The 16,622-nt window shown below is 43.4% G+C and overlaps 1 protein-coding gene and 1 long non-coding RNA gene across 3 annotated transcripts in view; both read left to right on the forward strand.

Annotated features, from left to right (window-relative positions):
* The window catches only part of Hmgcl (hydroxymethylglutaryl-CoA lyase), a 40,440-nt gene extending 34,721 nt beyond the window's left edge, over window positions 1–5,719 (forward strand). For both annotated transcript variants that reach the window (XM_077660820.1, XM_077660821.1), the window contains exons 8-9: window positions 1,152–1,355; window positions 4,673–5,719. In XM_077660820.1, the coding sequence (XP_077516946.1) occupies window positions 1,152–1,355; window positions 4,673–4,774 (306 nt within the window). In that variant the 3' untranslated portion in view covers window positions 4,775–5,719. The remainder of the gene's footprint in view (window positions 1–1,151; window positions 1,356–4,672) is intronic.
* A 544-nt stretch (window positions 5,720–6,263) lies between these two features.
* LOC144127854 (uncharacterized) overlaps window positions 6,264–16,622 on the forward strand; it is a 36,583-nt gene continuing 26,224 nt past the window's right edge. The window contains exon 1 of the long non-coding RNA XR_013313587.1: window positions 6,264–6,402. This is a non-coding gene — a long non-coding RNA (uncharacterized LOC144127854). The remainder of the gene's footprint in view (window positions 6,403–16,622) is intronic.

Here is a 16,622-nt window from a genome sequence, read left to right on the forward strand (position 1 = left end):
ATTCGCGACGGATATGTCGGACTTCAAAAGTCCGAAAGTTCAATTTTTCGAACTAATTTCAGTCGCCTGTGGGCCAAAATCGACCATCTTATTGGCTTTTTGCTGGCGCAAAAGGCGCCATCTTGGATTGAGGTGAATTTTCGCTGCAGTTGGATTGGCTTGACATACTTTCGGTACCTTATCTTTGCCAGTAGAGGTCCCTGCGATCTCTGACACTTCGAGGTGGCAGCCAGATTGTCATCACCGTCAACTTGCTTTTGTCGCTGACGTTGTCGCGGGAAGTTGTCGCTTGTCCCATCTGTTAAAAATTGGTTGTTGGGGGAAGGAAATTGCACAGTAGCTATCTCACACCTCGGCGGACACCTTAACCGCGCATTAAGGGAAGGGATAAAGGAGGGAGTGAAAAAGGAAGAAAGAGGTGTAGTGGAGAGCTCTGGAATAATTTCGACCACCTGGGGATCTTTAATATGCACTGACACCACACAGCACACGGGCGCCTTTGTGTTCCGCCTCCATCGAAACGCGGCCACCGCGGTCGGGCTCAAGCCCAGGTACTCCAGATCAGTAGCCGAGTGCCCTAACCAGCCACCGCGGCAGGTCTCATACGTTCGCCATTTCGTCACTTGGGTTTCTCTGACCGCGTCGACCGAGTGGCGCTCAGTCTTCACGAAGTTACATCCGTTCGCCGTTTTGTGATTGCGTCCGGCGGCTCCACCGCTTTGAACGAAAAGTGCCTTGTTTTTGCGTGTGTTTGGCGAGCGGTGTGGTGGACACTCGGGTTGTGGACAGCATGGCCCCGCCGGTGCCGCCGGGCCCGTCAAAGAACTGTGGGAAGTATTTAACTAAACGCCGTGACCTTGCAGTCTAGCGTGTACAGTGAAAGCACAACTTTGGCACAAATACAGGTGCAAATCGTCACCAGCAAGAGAAATTTTCCGCAAGGTAACATCAGTGACATTTTTAAGCAGATTTCATCTCAATAAAGTGATTTTTTTGTACTACACGGATTTTTCGGACTGTTTGATTATTCGGACCATTTTTCGGGTCCCTTCGAGTCCAAAAAATCAGTCGGTGACTGTATAGCAGTGCAGGGATAGTCTTCGTAGCAGGAGCACCTTTGTTCATGAGTGGTCTCCTCTGCCTTTACCCAGGTTCCGGCCAATGCCCTGGCTGTCCACTGCCATGACACGTACGGACAGGCGCTCGCCAACATTCTGACGGCGCTCGCTATGGGTGTTGCCGTGGTGGACAGCTCTGTGGCCGGCCTGGGCGGCTGCCCCTATGCCCGTGGTGCCACGGGAAATGTTGCCACTGAAGACGTCCTCTACATGCTGCATGGCATGGGCATACCCACTGTGAGTATCTGGCCACCTGGCCATTGCCATAGAAGGATATATGTATTTCACTGGTAGTTAAAAGGAGCACTGCTGCGGTGGATCAGTGTTTATGGTCCTCTTCTGACATGGTAAAGTTGCGCGAAAAACACACACACAAGGCAGGGTGCAGGATGAGCGCAAACTGACATCTAATTTTATTCATAGAACATATTCATAGAATTTTATTCGGTCTGCTAATAAAGTTATGGTGCTCGGCTGCCGACCCTAACGACGCGGGTTCAATCCTGGCCCTGGGGGTCGCATTTCGATGGAGGCAGAACTCAAAAAGGTGCTCGTGTGCTGTGCGATGTCAGTGCATATTAAAGAACCCCAAGCTGTCGAAGCGATCTGAAGCCCTCCTCTACAGCATCCTTCATTGCATTCATCGCATGAGTCGCTTTGGGATGTTGCACACCCTAAACCATAACAGTGGTTAAAGGAGACACTGGGAACAGTTTGAGGTTGGCCTGTAGCGATAGATCACCACATTATGATGACAAAAAAATTTAAAAAAGCCTGCTTTCACTGAAAATGGAGCTTTCATGCACCAGAAAGGGTCAGAAAATTATGGAGGGCACTTATGACTACTTGCGTGCTGTGAAGGCATTTTTTGGGTAACATAGTTTTCCTTCCTATCTAATGTGACACCTGCTCATTACCATAAGTCATAAGGCTACGCATAAATTAGGTTCACCTCTGTTAGCCAAGAAGCAATGCTGTGCTGTGGCCTATGGGTTGTGTGCTCGCCTCACAATCTGAAGGTCTGCAGTTCAATTCCCCTCACCTTCAGAAGAAATTTTTTTCTTTGGCAGTGACACAGACAATGACACCAGGTTTCGTTGTTAATGAGCCATATAAGGTTTCCACCATAAAACAGGTTGCAGGCATTGCCAGCACTGGCTCTTTCTGCAAGCAAGCTGTGGTAGTGGAAGTCAGTTTTCTGGGTGCGTATGCCCGAGGCTACTCTGTTATCCACTTCTATTCAGTAATCGCAGTCCTTTTTTGGCCACGTGTTTTAAATGAGTAGATGGAAAGAGTGTTTTATTAATGCGTTGTCATTAGAAGGTTCAGTGCAAGTGGAAAAAGTGACTGCCATCTGTCAGAAGCCAGTGACAAGTGCAGCACCTGCCATGATAGGCAGGTGGCAACCTTCCCACTAATACACAACCTTAGTATGCAGTTGAATCCCGGCACAACGAATGCCGCTTCAACGAAATTTTCGCCACAACGAAGTATTTTTCATTTCCCGTGAAATCCCCATAGGACTAATGTATTAAAATTCCCTTGAAAACTAATTACTTTGTGAGCACGTATTCGCTTCTACAAATTTTTCGCGAGCCTTCACCGGTCAGTGGCCCGCCTTTCTTCAAAAGTTGGATACTGTAAGAGATTTTTCCATGCTAAACCAGTGGCTTGGAGCAGCTAAATAATGCACGGAATGTATGTTTATTACATTTTCATGTATTCTTTATTTAAAAATTTTGTTGGGAGTCGTTTATTCGTCATAGGGAAACAGCGAGGGCACTTGTTGGCTCCGTGCGAAGGCCGCCGGCCGTACGAGGGGCAAAGACGAATCCAAATCCAGTCGCCAGCCTCCCCTCCCCGCCTTCTCCGCAGCCCTTGTCACGATTTTCTCGTGTGTCGGTGTGTGTTGATCGTCGATCTCTCGCTGCAGTCTGATCTCACAGTGATGGGGTGGCTACAGCTGACGAACGACTAGGGTGCTCAAAAAATGACCAGGAAAGTACCATGTGTGCTAAGGAGCATTCGACTAATGTTCGGTGATGATGGCAGTGAGCGGACATCTTTTTTCCCCTTCTCCCAGTAATCCAACTAGTTTAGTGACAGTACTGAAGTTAACACTAGCCTTGAAGGATTGACATTGCAGTCAACGTTAATGTTCTGCTACTTGAAAATGTCTTGAGTAGTAGTTGCAAGCTGCCCAGCAAAGATTCATTTGGAGAGATAGAGCTGCGCAGATATGTATGGATATGTAATCTATGCTTACAGATTTTCCTTGTAGAACATTGGATACAGTAATGCTTTTCTACATTCCTAATTAAAGTATGTGATAGTATAAATTGCACGCAAAGCATTGTTATATGGAATGTCTTACTTGTAGTACAATCTTAGCACCTTATTAGCTCCAATGGAGTACCGTGTTGTATGCTCTGAAGTCAAATAAAAATGCAGCTCCAATGGAGTACCGTGTTGTATGCTCTGAAGTCAAATAAAAATGCAGCACAATACACTACAAATGGCAGCGAAAATTAGCCTGTTGCTTTCTTTCTCCCCCACTGCTAAGCACGTTTCCAGTCAGTGCTTAGAGTTTCATAATTCTGCAAGAAGTGTCTGTACGCAGTCTTGAGCCCTGCAGCAACTAAACATTTGTTTTGGTACAGATCACTGAGCAGTGCAAAGAACTAGAAAGTTTTATTTCCTGAACACATCATGCAGTCGAGCTAAGCTCATAATTTGAGCCTGTACAGTTCATATTTAGAAGCTACTCTTGGAACCTTATTTTGTGTCCTTTTTTTGCTTCTGACCTCTTGTTGGCTTGCATGATGATGGGCTTGCTGTGCTGTGTGATTTTCCTGTCAAAGCATAATGCGACTCAAAATGGCATTTCTGACGAAGTTTCAGCACCTTAATTTGTACATCCTGTAGGCGCACTGACTTCTTGACATTAAAAGTGGCATTATACACATTCCAGCACAGTAAAGCCTTATATACTAAAATTTTTAGTGTAAGGATTGAAAAATTCCGGTTTTGAATTGACACGGGAGTGGACAGCATTTAGGGTATGGAGCAGCTGCATTCTTTGTTCATGTTGAACTGCTATACATCTTACTTCTTAGAACTGTTGTCCCTCTGGGTCAGTGTAGCGTTGATCTGAAGTACATCTTTGTGTATGCACCTGGTTTTAGTCTTTATACTTGAAGTTCACATTCCGACTATGCTTTCTTTTGCATTCGAAACTAGTTGGATTTATCCAGATTATTAAGACTGCGATTGTAACGCAAGGGTCACTTCTGCCAGCAATGACTAACAATGATCAGTTATTGAATAATATTTATTCAGTTAGGCATGACATGCCATTTCTGTTCTCAGTATAAAAAGTGGCATTACATTCGAGTAAATATGACATTTTATTGCCCTCCATAACAGGTGCCTCAGCGTAGAAATTTGTGCCCTATGATACCTGTTGCTGCCGCATAATGAAAGTTAGAGCAGCCATGACCACATTATGGTGGCAAGAACAGCAGAGCAAAGGCGCTTTCTTCCTTCTTGTGCAGGGAGTTGACCTCCAGAAGGTGATCAGTGTGGGCGACTTCATCTGCAAGGCACTGAACAGGCCAAACAACTCCAAGGTGTCACGCGCCATCAGCCGGCTTTGAGTCAGCAGCCATTTCAGTGTTCCGCTTGGAAGCCAAAGGCCCGGTTTCACCATCATCATCAGCATTATCTGCTGCCGGCTGCATGAGAGCCTCACAGGCATCTGTTCTTATGCGTGCTTGGCTTCAGACTGCATGTTCATTATCACTTCCTTTGACTACTACTATATGTATAGCATGGCTATGTTTTTCAGGTAGCCTGTATTTATGGAGAACCGCATTGCTTGTGTTTTCATGTGTGTATTTATGCTCACGCAATGAGTTATTGTCGTAAGTTATTTGTGTGCATATTTTAGTGTATAGCAATTGCTTGTGCCATTTTTCGCTTGGGTGGTTGAAGTAGTTCAACTGCACTTGCAAAACTACGTCATTTTGGTCACTTTGTGGTCTACATAAATAGTCATTACATTGGGCACAGTGTTACCAGAACATTGTGTTTGCTGGGTACCTTAAGTGTCTGCAAGGGATGAAATATTTGTTGCTTTGGGATTTAGTATTTGATTAAAATTACAGAGGATATGATTTCTAGGCTGGATGCTTTCTTAATCAGCTCTTTTAAGTGTGCTGTGAGTACTTTACCTGCTCTGCTGCATGAAAACTATTTCCTTCAGCATTGTTTACTGCATGTGCATTAATGATTGTTTGAATTGCACTTAATTTCCATTCTGCTGGGAATACCAGTCAAAATCCATCAGATTGCCACATGGTGTGTTATAATAGACTCAAAACATCAAACATTCCTCTGAGCTGTTTCTTTTTCGTTTGTCAGATTGCATTTATGACTGCCATTTTGCTACACAATTTTTGTGACGCATACTGGATGGGGACATGGTCCACGCATTGACAATCACGACGCCTATGTCTATCTATGCCTTATGTATAGGCAGCTTTATGTATGTATGCAATGAAATGCAGTTGTTAATGAGTAAAACTTGTTACCTCAAAATCTTCATGGAGTATTTATGACTGTACTTAGTGCCTCAAATACTTTGTGTTGAAAAATTATACAGGGCCCATGTGGGTGCTTGAAAACCTTGCAAACCCTTGAATATGAAAAATTTATTTCCAAGGGCCTTGAGAGTCCCAGAATTTCTATAGGCCCTTGAACACCCTTGAATTTTAAGTTTATTAAAGGGTGTATCATTTTTAAATTAATGATAGGTGTAACATTAAGAAAAAGCAAGAGAGCAGGGGTGGGTCAGGAAACAAATGCGAGTTCATGATATCTGAGCTGAATTTGAGGAGAAAAAATGAAGAGGACATGTGATGCGGAGAAGAGATAAACCCCTCCATAACTCAGTGGATTCCAAGAGAGGGCAGCTGTAGCTGGAAGCAGCAGAGAGTCTGGTGGGTAGATGAGATGGCGAAGTTTGTGGTGATAAGGTGGCAGCAGCTGGCACAGGGTACGGTTAATTGGAAAGATATGGGCTATGCTTTTGTCATACATTTGACTTACAGTTTTTCACGTGGAAGTTGTGCACAAGTCTATGTGCGTCATTACAGATCGGTGATGATGAAGAAAAGCAGCTGTGAAAGAACACTTCCGTCCATCTTTTCTTTTTGTTTAAAAATACATGTGTTGTGGAGAATTCCACTGCTGGATTCAAGCAAGTTGTCGAATCTGAGCCGCAGTGAGTGAATCCATCACTGAGTGACTCTACACTGGGAATGAATGCACGTGTGCATGTGTATTCATACCTTTTCACGCAAATATTTATGCACTCCATTGCTGATCTAGCCGGTGATTTCCGGTAAATTGTGAGACAATTCAGGAAACGTCCTTTAATAAGTGTCATGTGGGGTACTTAAGTTTCGTCATTGTTGCTGCTGCTACTTGAGCCGCTATCCAAATTGATCAGAGCAAGTATAGCTGTTTCATCTGGCGACACCCTGTAAGCAGTAATGTAAACAAACCCCCGAGATTACCCTGCAATTTCAAACTGCGCTGAAAGCAGCAAACTTGGCTTGGCTACTCTGGAAGTAATAGGATCACATCCTTGGGGTTTCCGGCAAAATCTTCCTCTGCTCATTGATTGATTGCAAACTCCTGAAGATAAGTTCTTCATACATAGAACTGAAACTTGTTCATTCTGAGCCAAGGGCATAGGAGCGTATTGCAAGGATTCAGCATGAATAAGCAATTGCAATTTACTACAGAAAATTCGAGAGCAATTTCTTGCTTATCACACTGTGGACAGAGAGATGGTGGCCTTTCTGCACATCACGAAGGGATTGTGGTCATTCTGGGCTTCTAAAAAATATCATTATTCTGCCTTTTTTGGAAGCTTCAAAGAGGCAGCAGGTTGAAAATGCAAAAAAGCAGGTGTATAAAAACAGACTGCGCGAATATTGCTTTTTTTGGTTCGAAGTGAACAGTCATTTTCTTTGAACAATTTCGAAGCGAATATTTCGAATACTTCTGGTACACAAAAGAGGCTGAACGGCACAACAGGCATTTTAAAAATCATGTATTTTTAAAATGCAAACAGCCACTACATGGCAAAAAAAGGGAGTGCATTCATGTTTTGTCGCACTGATTGAAGCTGTGATGATGTCCCAAAAAAATGGTGATCGGAAATTGGAGGAGTCTACCTACATGTGGTGCTGACCTATTTGTGGGGTGCCTAAGGTTATGAATTGGTTTGATCATAAGGTTATGAAACCACTGGCTGTTAGTCTTAAGGAGCGTTTGGAGGTTAACTTAATTTTTTCGACATAGAGCAATAAAATTTGGCAGCCTTTTAAGGAAATGCACTAAAGCCAAGGGAATGGTTCTTGCAGTGACATTCTCCAAATATTTTTATTCGGATGATTTTTTTTTCTACATAGAGCATTATATCCATGCTTGCATATTTCATTTATTATCGTCACATGAAAGTGGCTGCAGAGTAAAAAGTAAGAAACTAATTTAAAAAGTTGGAACATCACTGCATAAAGATTATATCAAGAAACAATGCAACAAACCGTATTCTTTCTGCAAGCAAGGGGGTTGAGCCAAAAAATCGCTTAAAAAAACTGGTACCGACGTCTCACAAATAGCCGCTCATTTTCTACCTGCAGTCATGAAGACATTCCTAAAGTCACTTCTCGGCTGTTTTCAAAGAAAATTTGTTAGGATGTGATTAAAATGTCCTCACAGACACCAAATTTGATGGTTTTTCTACAATATAATATTTTCGAGATTTTTGGGGCATTCCACACAAAACTTCCCACACGCTTGAGAATCTCTGATTTGTTAAAAAAAAATTGTTGCAAACTTGTCGCAACATGCATAATCTAAGCCTAAAATATTTTTTCAGAGAAAATTTATTCATGAGGGGAGCTCAGTTTAAATGTTTCGAAAAGGCATGAAAGCAGGCACTGCTAGTGGTCAATAAAAAATCCAAATTTTTATAAAACACTCCACAAATGTTTAAATGACGTTTGCAGAGGTTCTGGCTTTTGATACGACTCAGATCATGTATTTTCGGATAGTATAAATATTTTTAGAATTTAAAAAGATGTAAGAATTATAATGTTGAAATTTTTTTTGAAAAATGTTAACTTCCTCCCCGAAATTAAGAAATGCCCATCTTTCTTTCCTAGATGTCTATTAGCTATAAAGAAAGTTACAGGTGATGAAACTGAATATACTGAAGTGAAATCAAATACTGAAGCTGCAGAAATGTACATTTTGTACCATAAAAACCAACCAGCCGAGTTCGAACCCGACCGCGGCGGCTGCGTTTTTATGGAGAAAAAACTCTAAGGCGCCCGTGTGCTGTGCGATGTCGGGGCACGTTAAAGAACCTCAAGTGGTCGAAATTATTCTGGAGCCCTCCACTAGGGCACCTCTTTATTCCTTTCTTCTTTCACTCCCTCCCTTACCCCTTCCCTTACGGGTGGTTCAGGTGTCCATGGATATATGAGACATGTACTGCAATTTCCTTTCCCCAAAAACCAATTATTATTATTATTTAGTACCATAAAAACCAGTTTATTTCATCTTTAGATGGTTGAAGTAAAAATACAAACTATGGTGGGTTCAGTAACAGTTTATAATAACCTTTCATTTCAGAAGTTTGTCAAGATGAGTTTTCTTTAATGCAAGAAAAAATTTTTGAAGTTGAGTTGTGCCGCAAGTTGCATTGTCTCTTAAAGGATAAACACCTAACTTTTGGGTGCGTGTTATCGTCTTTGTAATGATGCATAAGGGATTCTTATGCATATGTATTGAAACGTGGTATTCACGTAATAGAATTTCTTTTCCTGTTTCGGTTTCAGCAGCCGAACGATGACTGCAACGTCAAAGTGTAGATATAGGTTCCACATTTGTTGTCATTCTGGCTCTTGAGGAAGGCTCGCATCAGCACTGTAGTGATTAAATTGATGAAGCAGCAATTATATCACAGTTTTCAATGGCTCACGTGTTGCATAACCACACTTTGACGTCGCAGCCATCATTTGGCTGTTGAAGCCGACAAAGCATGACAGAAAAATTTGGTTATAAATTATTTAGCAGTTGTATGCGAATATCAGATGGCTATTCATGCATAGAGGCAGGCAGATGCCCTCATTTTTATTTTTCCTGCCTCACCCTCACTTATGAATCCAGGGCCCTCGTTCCTCACCCTCAACCTCATTTCGAAAAGTTATCCTACCCTCCCTCACCCTCACTTCGAAAAATTTAAGTCTTTTTAAAACTGTAGTCGAGGGTTCGACGGCATACCGTCTGGTCAGGAATCATGGCTTGAAGTTCACTGGTCACTGACCAAGGTCAACAAAAAAAAAAAATGACGTTTCGGGAGCGCTACAGCTCCCTTGTTCACAGTGAGCAACCAGCTGGACGTCCCGGGCTTTTTGTAGCAGTTACTATCGTTCTGAGGCATTTCGCGTAGATAGGGTGCAACGTGCCGTCATTCTTATTTATTGTGTTGGGCGTAGTCTGGATGATTAATGACTCGAGATTTCGGCGGGCTGATACATTCTTTTCCGTTGTCACTATATCTGCTTCATCCCAGTTAATTTCGTGACCAGTCTCTTGTGCATGCTCCGCGATTGCGTTCGTTGTCACTTTTCCTTTTCGTACGTCGTACTGGTGTTCTTTCAGGCGTCTCTTGAAGTCTTTCGTTTCCCCTATGTAAACTGATGAACAGTCGGCGCAGGCAATCTTGTAAACCACGCAGGGAAAACTGGCACGAGGGAGCTGGTCTTTTACGTTTACAAGCTCATTTCTTATCTTGCTTGTTGGGACATGTGCAACATGGACGCCGTGCTTGCGGAACATCCGCGCCAGCGCCTCGCTGATCCCCGGTACATACGGGATAGCGGCTCGTTTCGGTGCGTTAGCACTTTCGTCTTCCCGGGCAGCAAGCTTACTTGATACAGCCACTCTTTGCGTGTTCCGAATGAAGGAAAGCGGGTAGCCGTTTCTTTTCAAATCTTTTTCCACGGTCTTCATTTCATGGTTTAGAGCGGCGTCTTCACTGCATACTTCCCTGGCACGGTTGATTAGAGATGCCACCACTGACCGCTTATGACTGACAGGGTGTGCTGAATTGAAATTTAGGTACCTTCCGGAATGCGTCGGTTTCCGGTAGACGCGAAAACTAAGACCTGTTGGAGTACGGGTTACTACGGTGTCGAGGAACGGAAGGCAGCCGTCAGTCTCTTCCTCAACAGTGAAGTTGATTGAGGGCTCAATGGCATTAAGGTGATCGAGGAAAGTGCGGGTGTGCTTCCGGTCTATGACGCAGAAGCAGTCGTCCACATACCTAAAAAATACTTTTGGTCGCGGTTGGAAGGTGGCCAAAGCTTTGCTCTCGATGGCTTCCATAGCGATGTTAGCCGCTGTGACCGAGATGGCTGCCCCCATTGCTGTGCCAAAGGTCTGTTGGTAGAAGTTGCCGCTGTACGTAAAATATGTGTTGGTGAGACAGAACTGCAAGAGTTGGCAAAGTTCCGCTGCTTCGAACGGTGTCCGATCCTGCCACGAGGCGTCATTCTCGAGACGTTGCTTACATGTCTCAACTGCGAGATCAACAGGTACGCTTGTAAAAAGCGAGCAGACGTCGAAAGAACCGATCTCATTTGTGTCTTCTAGGGCGACCTCTTTGACCTTGTTGATGAAGTCGGATGAATTCTTGATGTCTGTGCCTGTCTTGCCCACCAGCGGTGAGAGAACGCCATGAAGGTACTGTGACAACGAGTATAAAGGAGACTTTCTAAAATCCACTATTGGGCGCAGGGGAATCCCTGGTTTATGCACCTTTGGTAGTCCGTATATGGCGGGCGCTGAGCCGTTTGTACATATCAACTGATAATAAAGCCGTTTCATAGACGGAGGGATGCCCTTGAAGATCTCTGCTAGCATTTTTTGAAGAGACGTCTGCACTTTGGGAGTAGGGTCTCTCGGGATCTGGCAGTAAGTGGTCTCGTCCTGAAGCATGGCCTCCATTTTTTCCTTGTAAGAAGACCGGTCAAGGATAACAGTGACATTCCCTTTATCTGCCGGTAGGACGGCTATATCCTTGTTAGCCTGGAGGCTTCGGATTGCTGAGCGTTCATCTTGACCAAGAGGGCGGTGTGATGACGTCTTCTTCATGCGTGACAACACACCTATCGCCTTCGTTCGAACTTCGTCCTGAACGTCTCGTTCCAGAAGTCGTACGGCCCCTTCTACGGCACATGCAACCTTTCGTGGGTCCGGTGCCTTCCCTTGGTTGAAATTCAAACCTAGGCTGAGCACCTTGGCTTCGGATGGATTCAATTTGTAGGACGACAGGTTCCGTGTTTCGAAGATTGGTGCGGCCCTGGTCGCTATCCCCTTTTTTTTCTCTTTTTTTTGTTATTTTTTGAAGTAGGCAAATTCTGGTGATATTACTAAGCAATAAAAATATGACAAGCTATGAAGGTGCTATATGGACGAGAAGCTAGATGCTTACATTGCTGGGTGCATGTGTGTGTGTACGTGTATGTGTGTTGCTTGAGCTAATTCGTGAGACAAAAACGAGGCAGTTACGAGTTTCGCCCCAAAATATCATTCAACCCTTACTTCTGGCACACACGGTATGCATACATGTGCCCTGCATAGATAACATTTCATTGTGTATGAACTGCTTAAATGAGTTAGCACGTTGTGCCTCTGTACAAAAACTAATTAATATACACCAGGAATATTTAGAAAAGAATGCAGTAGCGTTTACCACGACAAATACAATAAGTGATATACACAGAATAGACTCAGAACAAAGAAAGTTTGTAGGTCACTTATTAATTATCATTACCTGATGACATTGCGATAGCGCTGATTGATTGATTGCAAAACACTTCTTTCGTCAGAAATTGCAAATGAAGATCATCCGTGCTAGGTGGCTATCAGCCCACGGCTGACACCGACCTGCGTAGCCCATTCAATGGCCTGTATTTGAACGCCCAGCTCTCAGCTGACCAACACAGCCTTGAGCTCCCATTGCTCGAGAGTAGGAACTTGTATTAGAGATCCCGGTGGCGGCTCCTCTTTACGGTTCCACAATATATCATCGTCATCATCAGCCTTACTACACCCACTGCAGGGCAAAGGCCTCTCCCACGTTTCTCCAATTAACCCTGTCTTTTGCCAGCTGCGCCCACCCTATGCCTGCAAACCTCCTAAACTCATACGCCCTCCTAACCTCCTGCCACCCCCTGCTACGCTTGCCTTCTCTTGGAATCCACTCCATTACCATTAAGTACCAGCGGTTATCTTGCCTTCGCAGTACATGCCCTGTGCAAGCCCATTTCATCCTCATGATTTCGACTAGCTGTCATTAACACGCGTTTGTTCCCTATTCCACTCTGCCCGCTTCTGGTCTCTTAACATTACACCTATCATTTTCCTTTCCATGGCTCGTTGTGTTGTCCTTAACTTAAGCTGAACCCTTTTCGTTAGTCTCCACATTTCTGCCCCGTAGGTGAGTACCGGGGATATTGGTAACCTGCTATTCATGATCTGAGAGAATATATATGCGGCCATAAGTGGCTATTTCACCACATAGCATACATTCCGGGTCATAATCACCGGAATAGAATTTACTATAAGTAAGGAGTCTTGAAGGATCGCATCTGAGTCACCTTCAGGTGCATGGTCTCCTGCTCCTTATCTAAGATTTTGACTGGAAGGGAGAAGATCCTCCTTTCTAGTTTAAAATGACTAATAATGCACTGGTTTTCATAATATCACTGCTTCTATAATTTCCTGCCATTTCGTGCAGGTTTATTTATATATGCTTGTCTGATGGTGGTGGTGGTAGTGTTTTTTCATTAAAATAATAGTAAAAAGGAAGGAAAAGATTTTTGCTAGCCCCGGCATCTGCCATCGATACTGGAGCACCTGAGTTGGGGCAGCGGAAATAAAGGATGCTTCCCGCGCACGGATGGAAGATGATGAACACGCTTTCAAACTAAAGTGCGAGAGACTGGCAGTTTAACACGCGTGAACGTGGGTGCTACGTGACGAAATATTGATAAAATTAATGTGCTCCAGAGGAAAGTCGTGCGTTATGTGGCAAATGTTGGAACGCACACATCTACAAACAGCCTATTTCCGAAGTATGGGATCATTCATTTTCTGGACATTTATGAATATCAACTCTTAAACCGGCTTTATTTTTCGTCCGTTGAATCTCCAAATTTTCTTAAAACTGTTGCAACATTACAACAGCGAACAATAGATGTATTCACCAGAAACCCCCCACACAAGCTAGTTCCCTATTTCCGCACCCAAAACAAGTTTCAGTCATTAAAGCATAATGTTCCATCACTTCTAAACAAATATCCAAAGGAATTTTTTCCATCTAAGAAAGAATGTAAAAATTATTTCTGTAACCTCAACTGAACTCTTGCATGTCCCCCTGATTTGATGTATCTTGCCTTGGTTTTAAACTGACTAATTGTCCTTTGACCGTGTGTTTCCATATCATCTCATGGTTTTCTTCTTTTTGTTTCGTGTATAATGCGCTTTTGAGACCTGCTTTAAATAAGCCCATATATTTTCAATGTGACCTTTGATGAATGCGGTTTTCTTTATTTTGTTGATAATCTGCATCGACTGCTGTCTTGTAAGGTGGCCCCTGGGCCATCGTCAACTTGCTTAGTGCAACTTTTAGTCCAGGGAACCATTCGAGTTTGTGTTCGTACCACTCTGAAAAATAAATGAATTGAATTGAATTGAAGACGACGGCAATGAAAGCACAGCTCGAGAGCTTGGGAGTTCGTACAGGCAGGATGTTAAAATTTCTCCCAACTGAGTGTTCATTTGAGCGAAGTGTGTGAACCGACTGACTTTAAACCGGATTTGCACTCCCTCTTGGTGATGTACTCAGCCTTACCTCGCGTCTGTTGCTCTGTTATGTCTTTCTTTCGTGGCGTTTCGTAAAAACTTTGTAAATAATTTAGTTAATGTAAATAGAATATGTCTTCTATGTAATGAATGGCACGCTTACCCAGCAAACAACGCATGTCCCCAGGTGCCCCCAGAAAGGATGGAATGTCCCAGTCCCAGTAAAACATTTATTGAACATTTCCAGGCCATAGAGGCAGGACACAGAAACACAAGCAAAAGGGCAGTGTGCCGAATAATAGTCTAGAAACTTTTTTTCGATGGTGTTAAGCAGAAACAAGAACAAATCATAGCATATTGGTCCCAAAAAGGTAACTGGGGAGAACGTTTTTGGGACCAATGCTTTTCAACAAAAAATATAAATTGACTCTTCGATCCCTTTTCTCTCTCCCTCGCGCCAAAAGCTATGGGGAGAGAAGGTTTTGCTCTTGCACTCGCCGTTATGAGAGGTCAAACAGTTTTGTTCGAAGAGCCGAAGGAAGCGCATTTCACCCCAAATGTTTTGACGCCCAGAACAGTCGGCTGAAAGCAGCAGGTTACCCGACGAGACTGCTATCCAGTGTCGCAGAAGCGATTCTGCAAGCACTTAGAGGCAGAAAATATGTCACAACCACATCAGAAGAAAGGAAGCCGTACGCGGTCATTTCTTACATTAGTAGCGTGGCTTTTTGGGCTTGTTGGTACATAGTTCCAATACACTGTAGCGCAGCAAAAGACGAGGACACAAGAGACGAACACCACGAGCGCTAACTTCCAACAAATTTTATTCTCCTGAAGCATCACATTTATACACCAGAAAACAGTAATCACACGTGCGAACAGTATCGATTTCTTAAAAAAACGAGCTCTTTATCTGAGAGGAGAATGGAAGGTGTGCTTACACACGAGCATCCTGACCTATTTATCTTTTCGGCTTCAATGATTTCGCGCGTTAACCTTTCTCTACTTTTTCCTATTACAAGACTTTTATCAAAGAAAGGCTTACAGGGTTTTGACTTGCATGCGAGAATGTGGTCAACCAGCGATCCGCCTTGCCCGTTTTTGACGTTGCGAGCGTGTTCCATTAGGCGCTCGTTCAGACATCTCCCCGTCTGGCCGATATAGTATTTCCCGCATGACAAGGGAATTTGATATACAACACCTTCATCGCACGTGACGTAGGGCTTCTGGTGCCTAGTTGCGCTTCCGCGCGCTTTGTTGGTGTTGGTTTTTCCCAGTTTGCACAACGTTGCAAGTTTTTTCGGCGCCGAGAACACGACGGTCGCATTCGCTCGTTGACCAATTCTTTTTAAATTGTGGGAAATCTTGTGTAGATAAGGTTATACAACAAGGTTTTTCCGTTCACGAGGAACTGGGTTTGGATTACATTGATTTTCTGGTTTCATTCTCTTAAGTTTTTCTGCAACAGAAACTTGAACATGGGAGGGGTATCCGGCATTAGTAAGCCTCTTGGACTGCTCTTGAAAACTATCGGTCATCATGTGCGGACAAGATTTCTGGAGAGCATTTTGAAAACATAAATTGACAATACCTCTTTTTATCAGTTTTGAATGAGCGGAGTGATATGGCAGCATCGGCTTGTTGCTTCGCGGCTGGTAGGCCCAGCATATGTGATGAGCGTGAAAGGTGAAGTTAATATCTAAAAATCTAATGGAGTTATCGATGGGCAATTCGCATGTTAAAACAAGCGGTTTAAAATTTTCTGTCATGATAGTTAAAATGCTATGAGCCTTTGACTCAAGTGAGCCTTGGTCACACTTAACAAGAATAAAAAAGTCATCAACAAATCTAAAGACCTTGATTACGTCCAAGCTGTCAAGGTGGCTGGAAACAGCCTTGTCAAGTTTTGTTAAAAACAGATAACTCAGAATTGGCGCTATGCACGACCCGATGCATATCCCTTCTTTCTGAAGGTAGGGTTTTCCTTCCCAGTTAATGAACGTTGACTGCAAGTAAATAGCTAAAATTTCTAAAAAACTGCTCGCCGACACACCCGCCGCATTCTGGAAAGCAACACACCCGAACTCATCTATGCACTCCTCTACACAGCACAGCACCTTGTCGTTCAGCAGCGAGTAATATAGATCCTTAACATCCACTGAAAATGTAACCATGCTTTTATCAGAACGCGACCGAACAAAGTCTAAAATTTCATCAGATTTCTTAACCATAAAGGGGTCGTCAAGCGGTAAAAGGTTAAGTTTGCTTTGTAGGTACATTGAAACCGTTTATTGCCATGTGCCAGTTTCAGAGATGATCACCCTGAATGGTTTTTCCGGTTTATGGGTTTTTGCACTGAAAAACACGTCTAAAAAATCTTTTCGTGCATCGCCTATTTCTTTAGCCAGCTTGGTAAGGTTTAACTTGTTGCATAGCTTCTTCGCTTTAGCTTTTACTTTTGACATCATTACTTTGTTGCGGCAGTTAAATACAGAAGACACGGCTTCGTCAGCCTTGGACTTGTAAAGTTCACAGGATAGAATCGCAAAGCCA

This window comes from Amblyomma americanum, chromosome 4, assembly GCF_052857255.1.
Source record: "Amblyomma americanum isolate KBUSLIRL-KWMA chromosome 4, ASM5285725v1, whole genome shotgun sequence".
Classification (NCBI taxonomy): domain Eukaryota; kingdom Metazoa; phylum Arthropoda; class Arachnida; order Ixodida; family Ixodidae; genus Amblyomma; species Amblyomma americanum.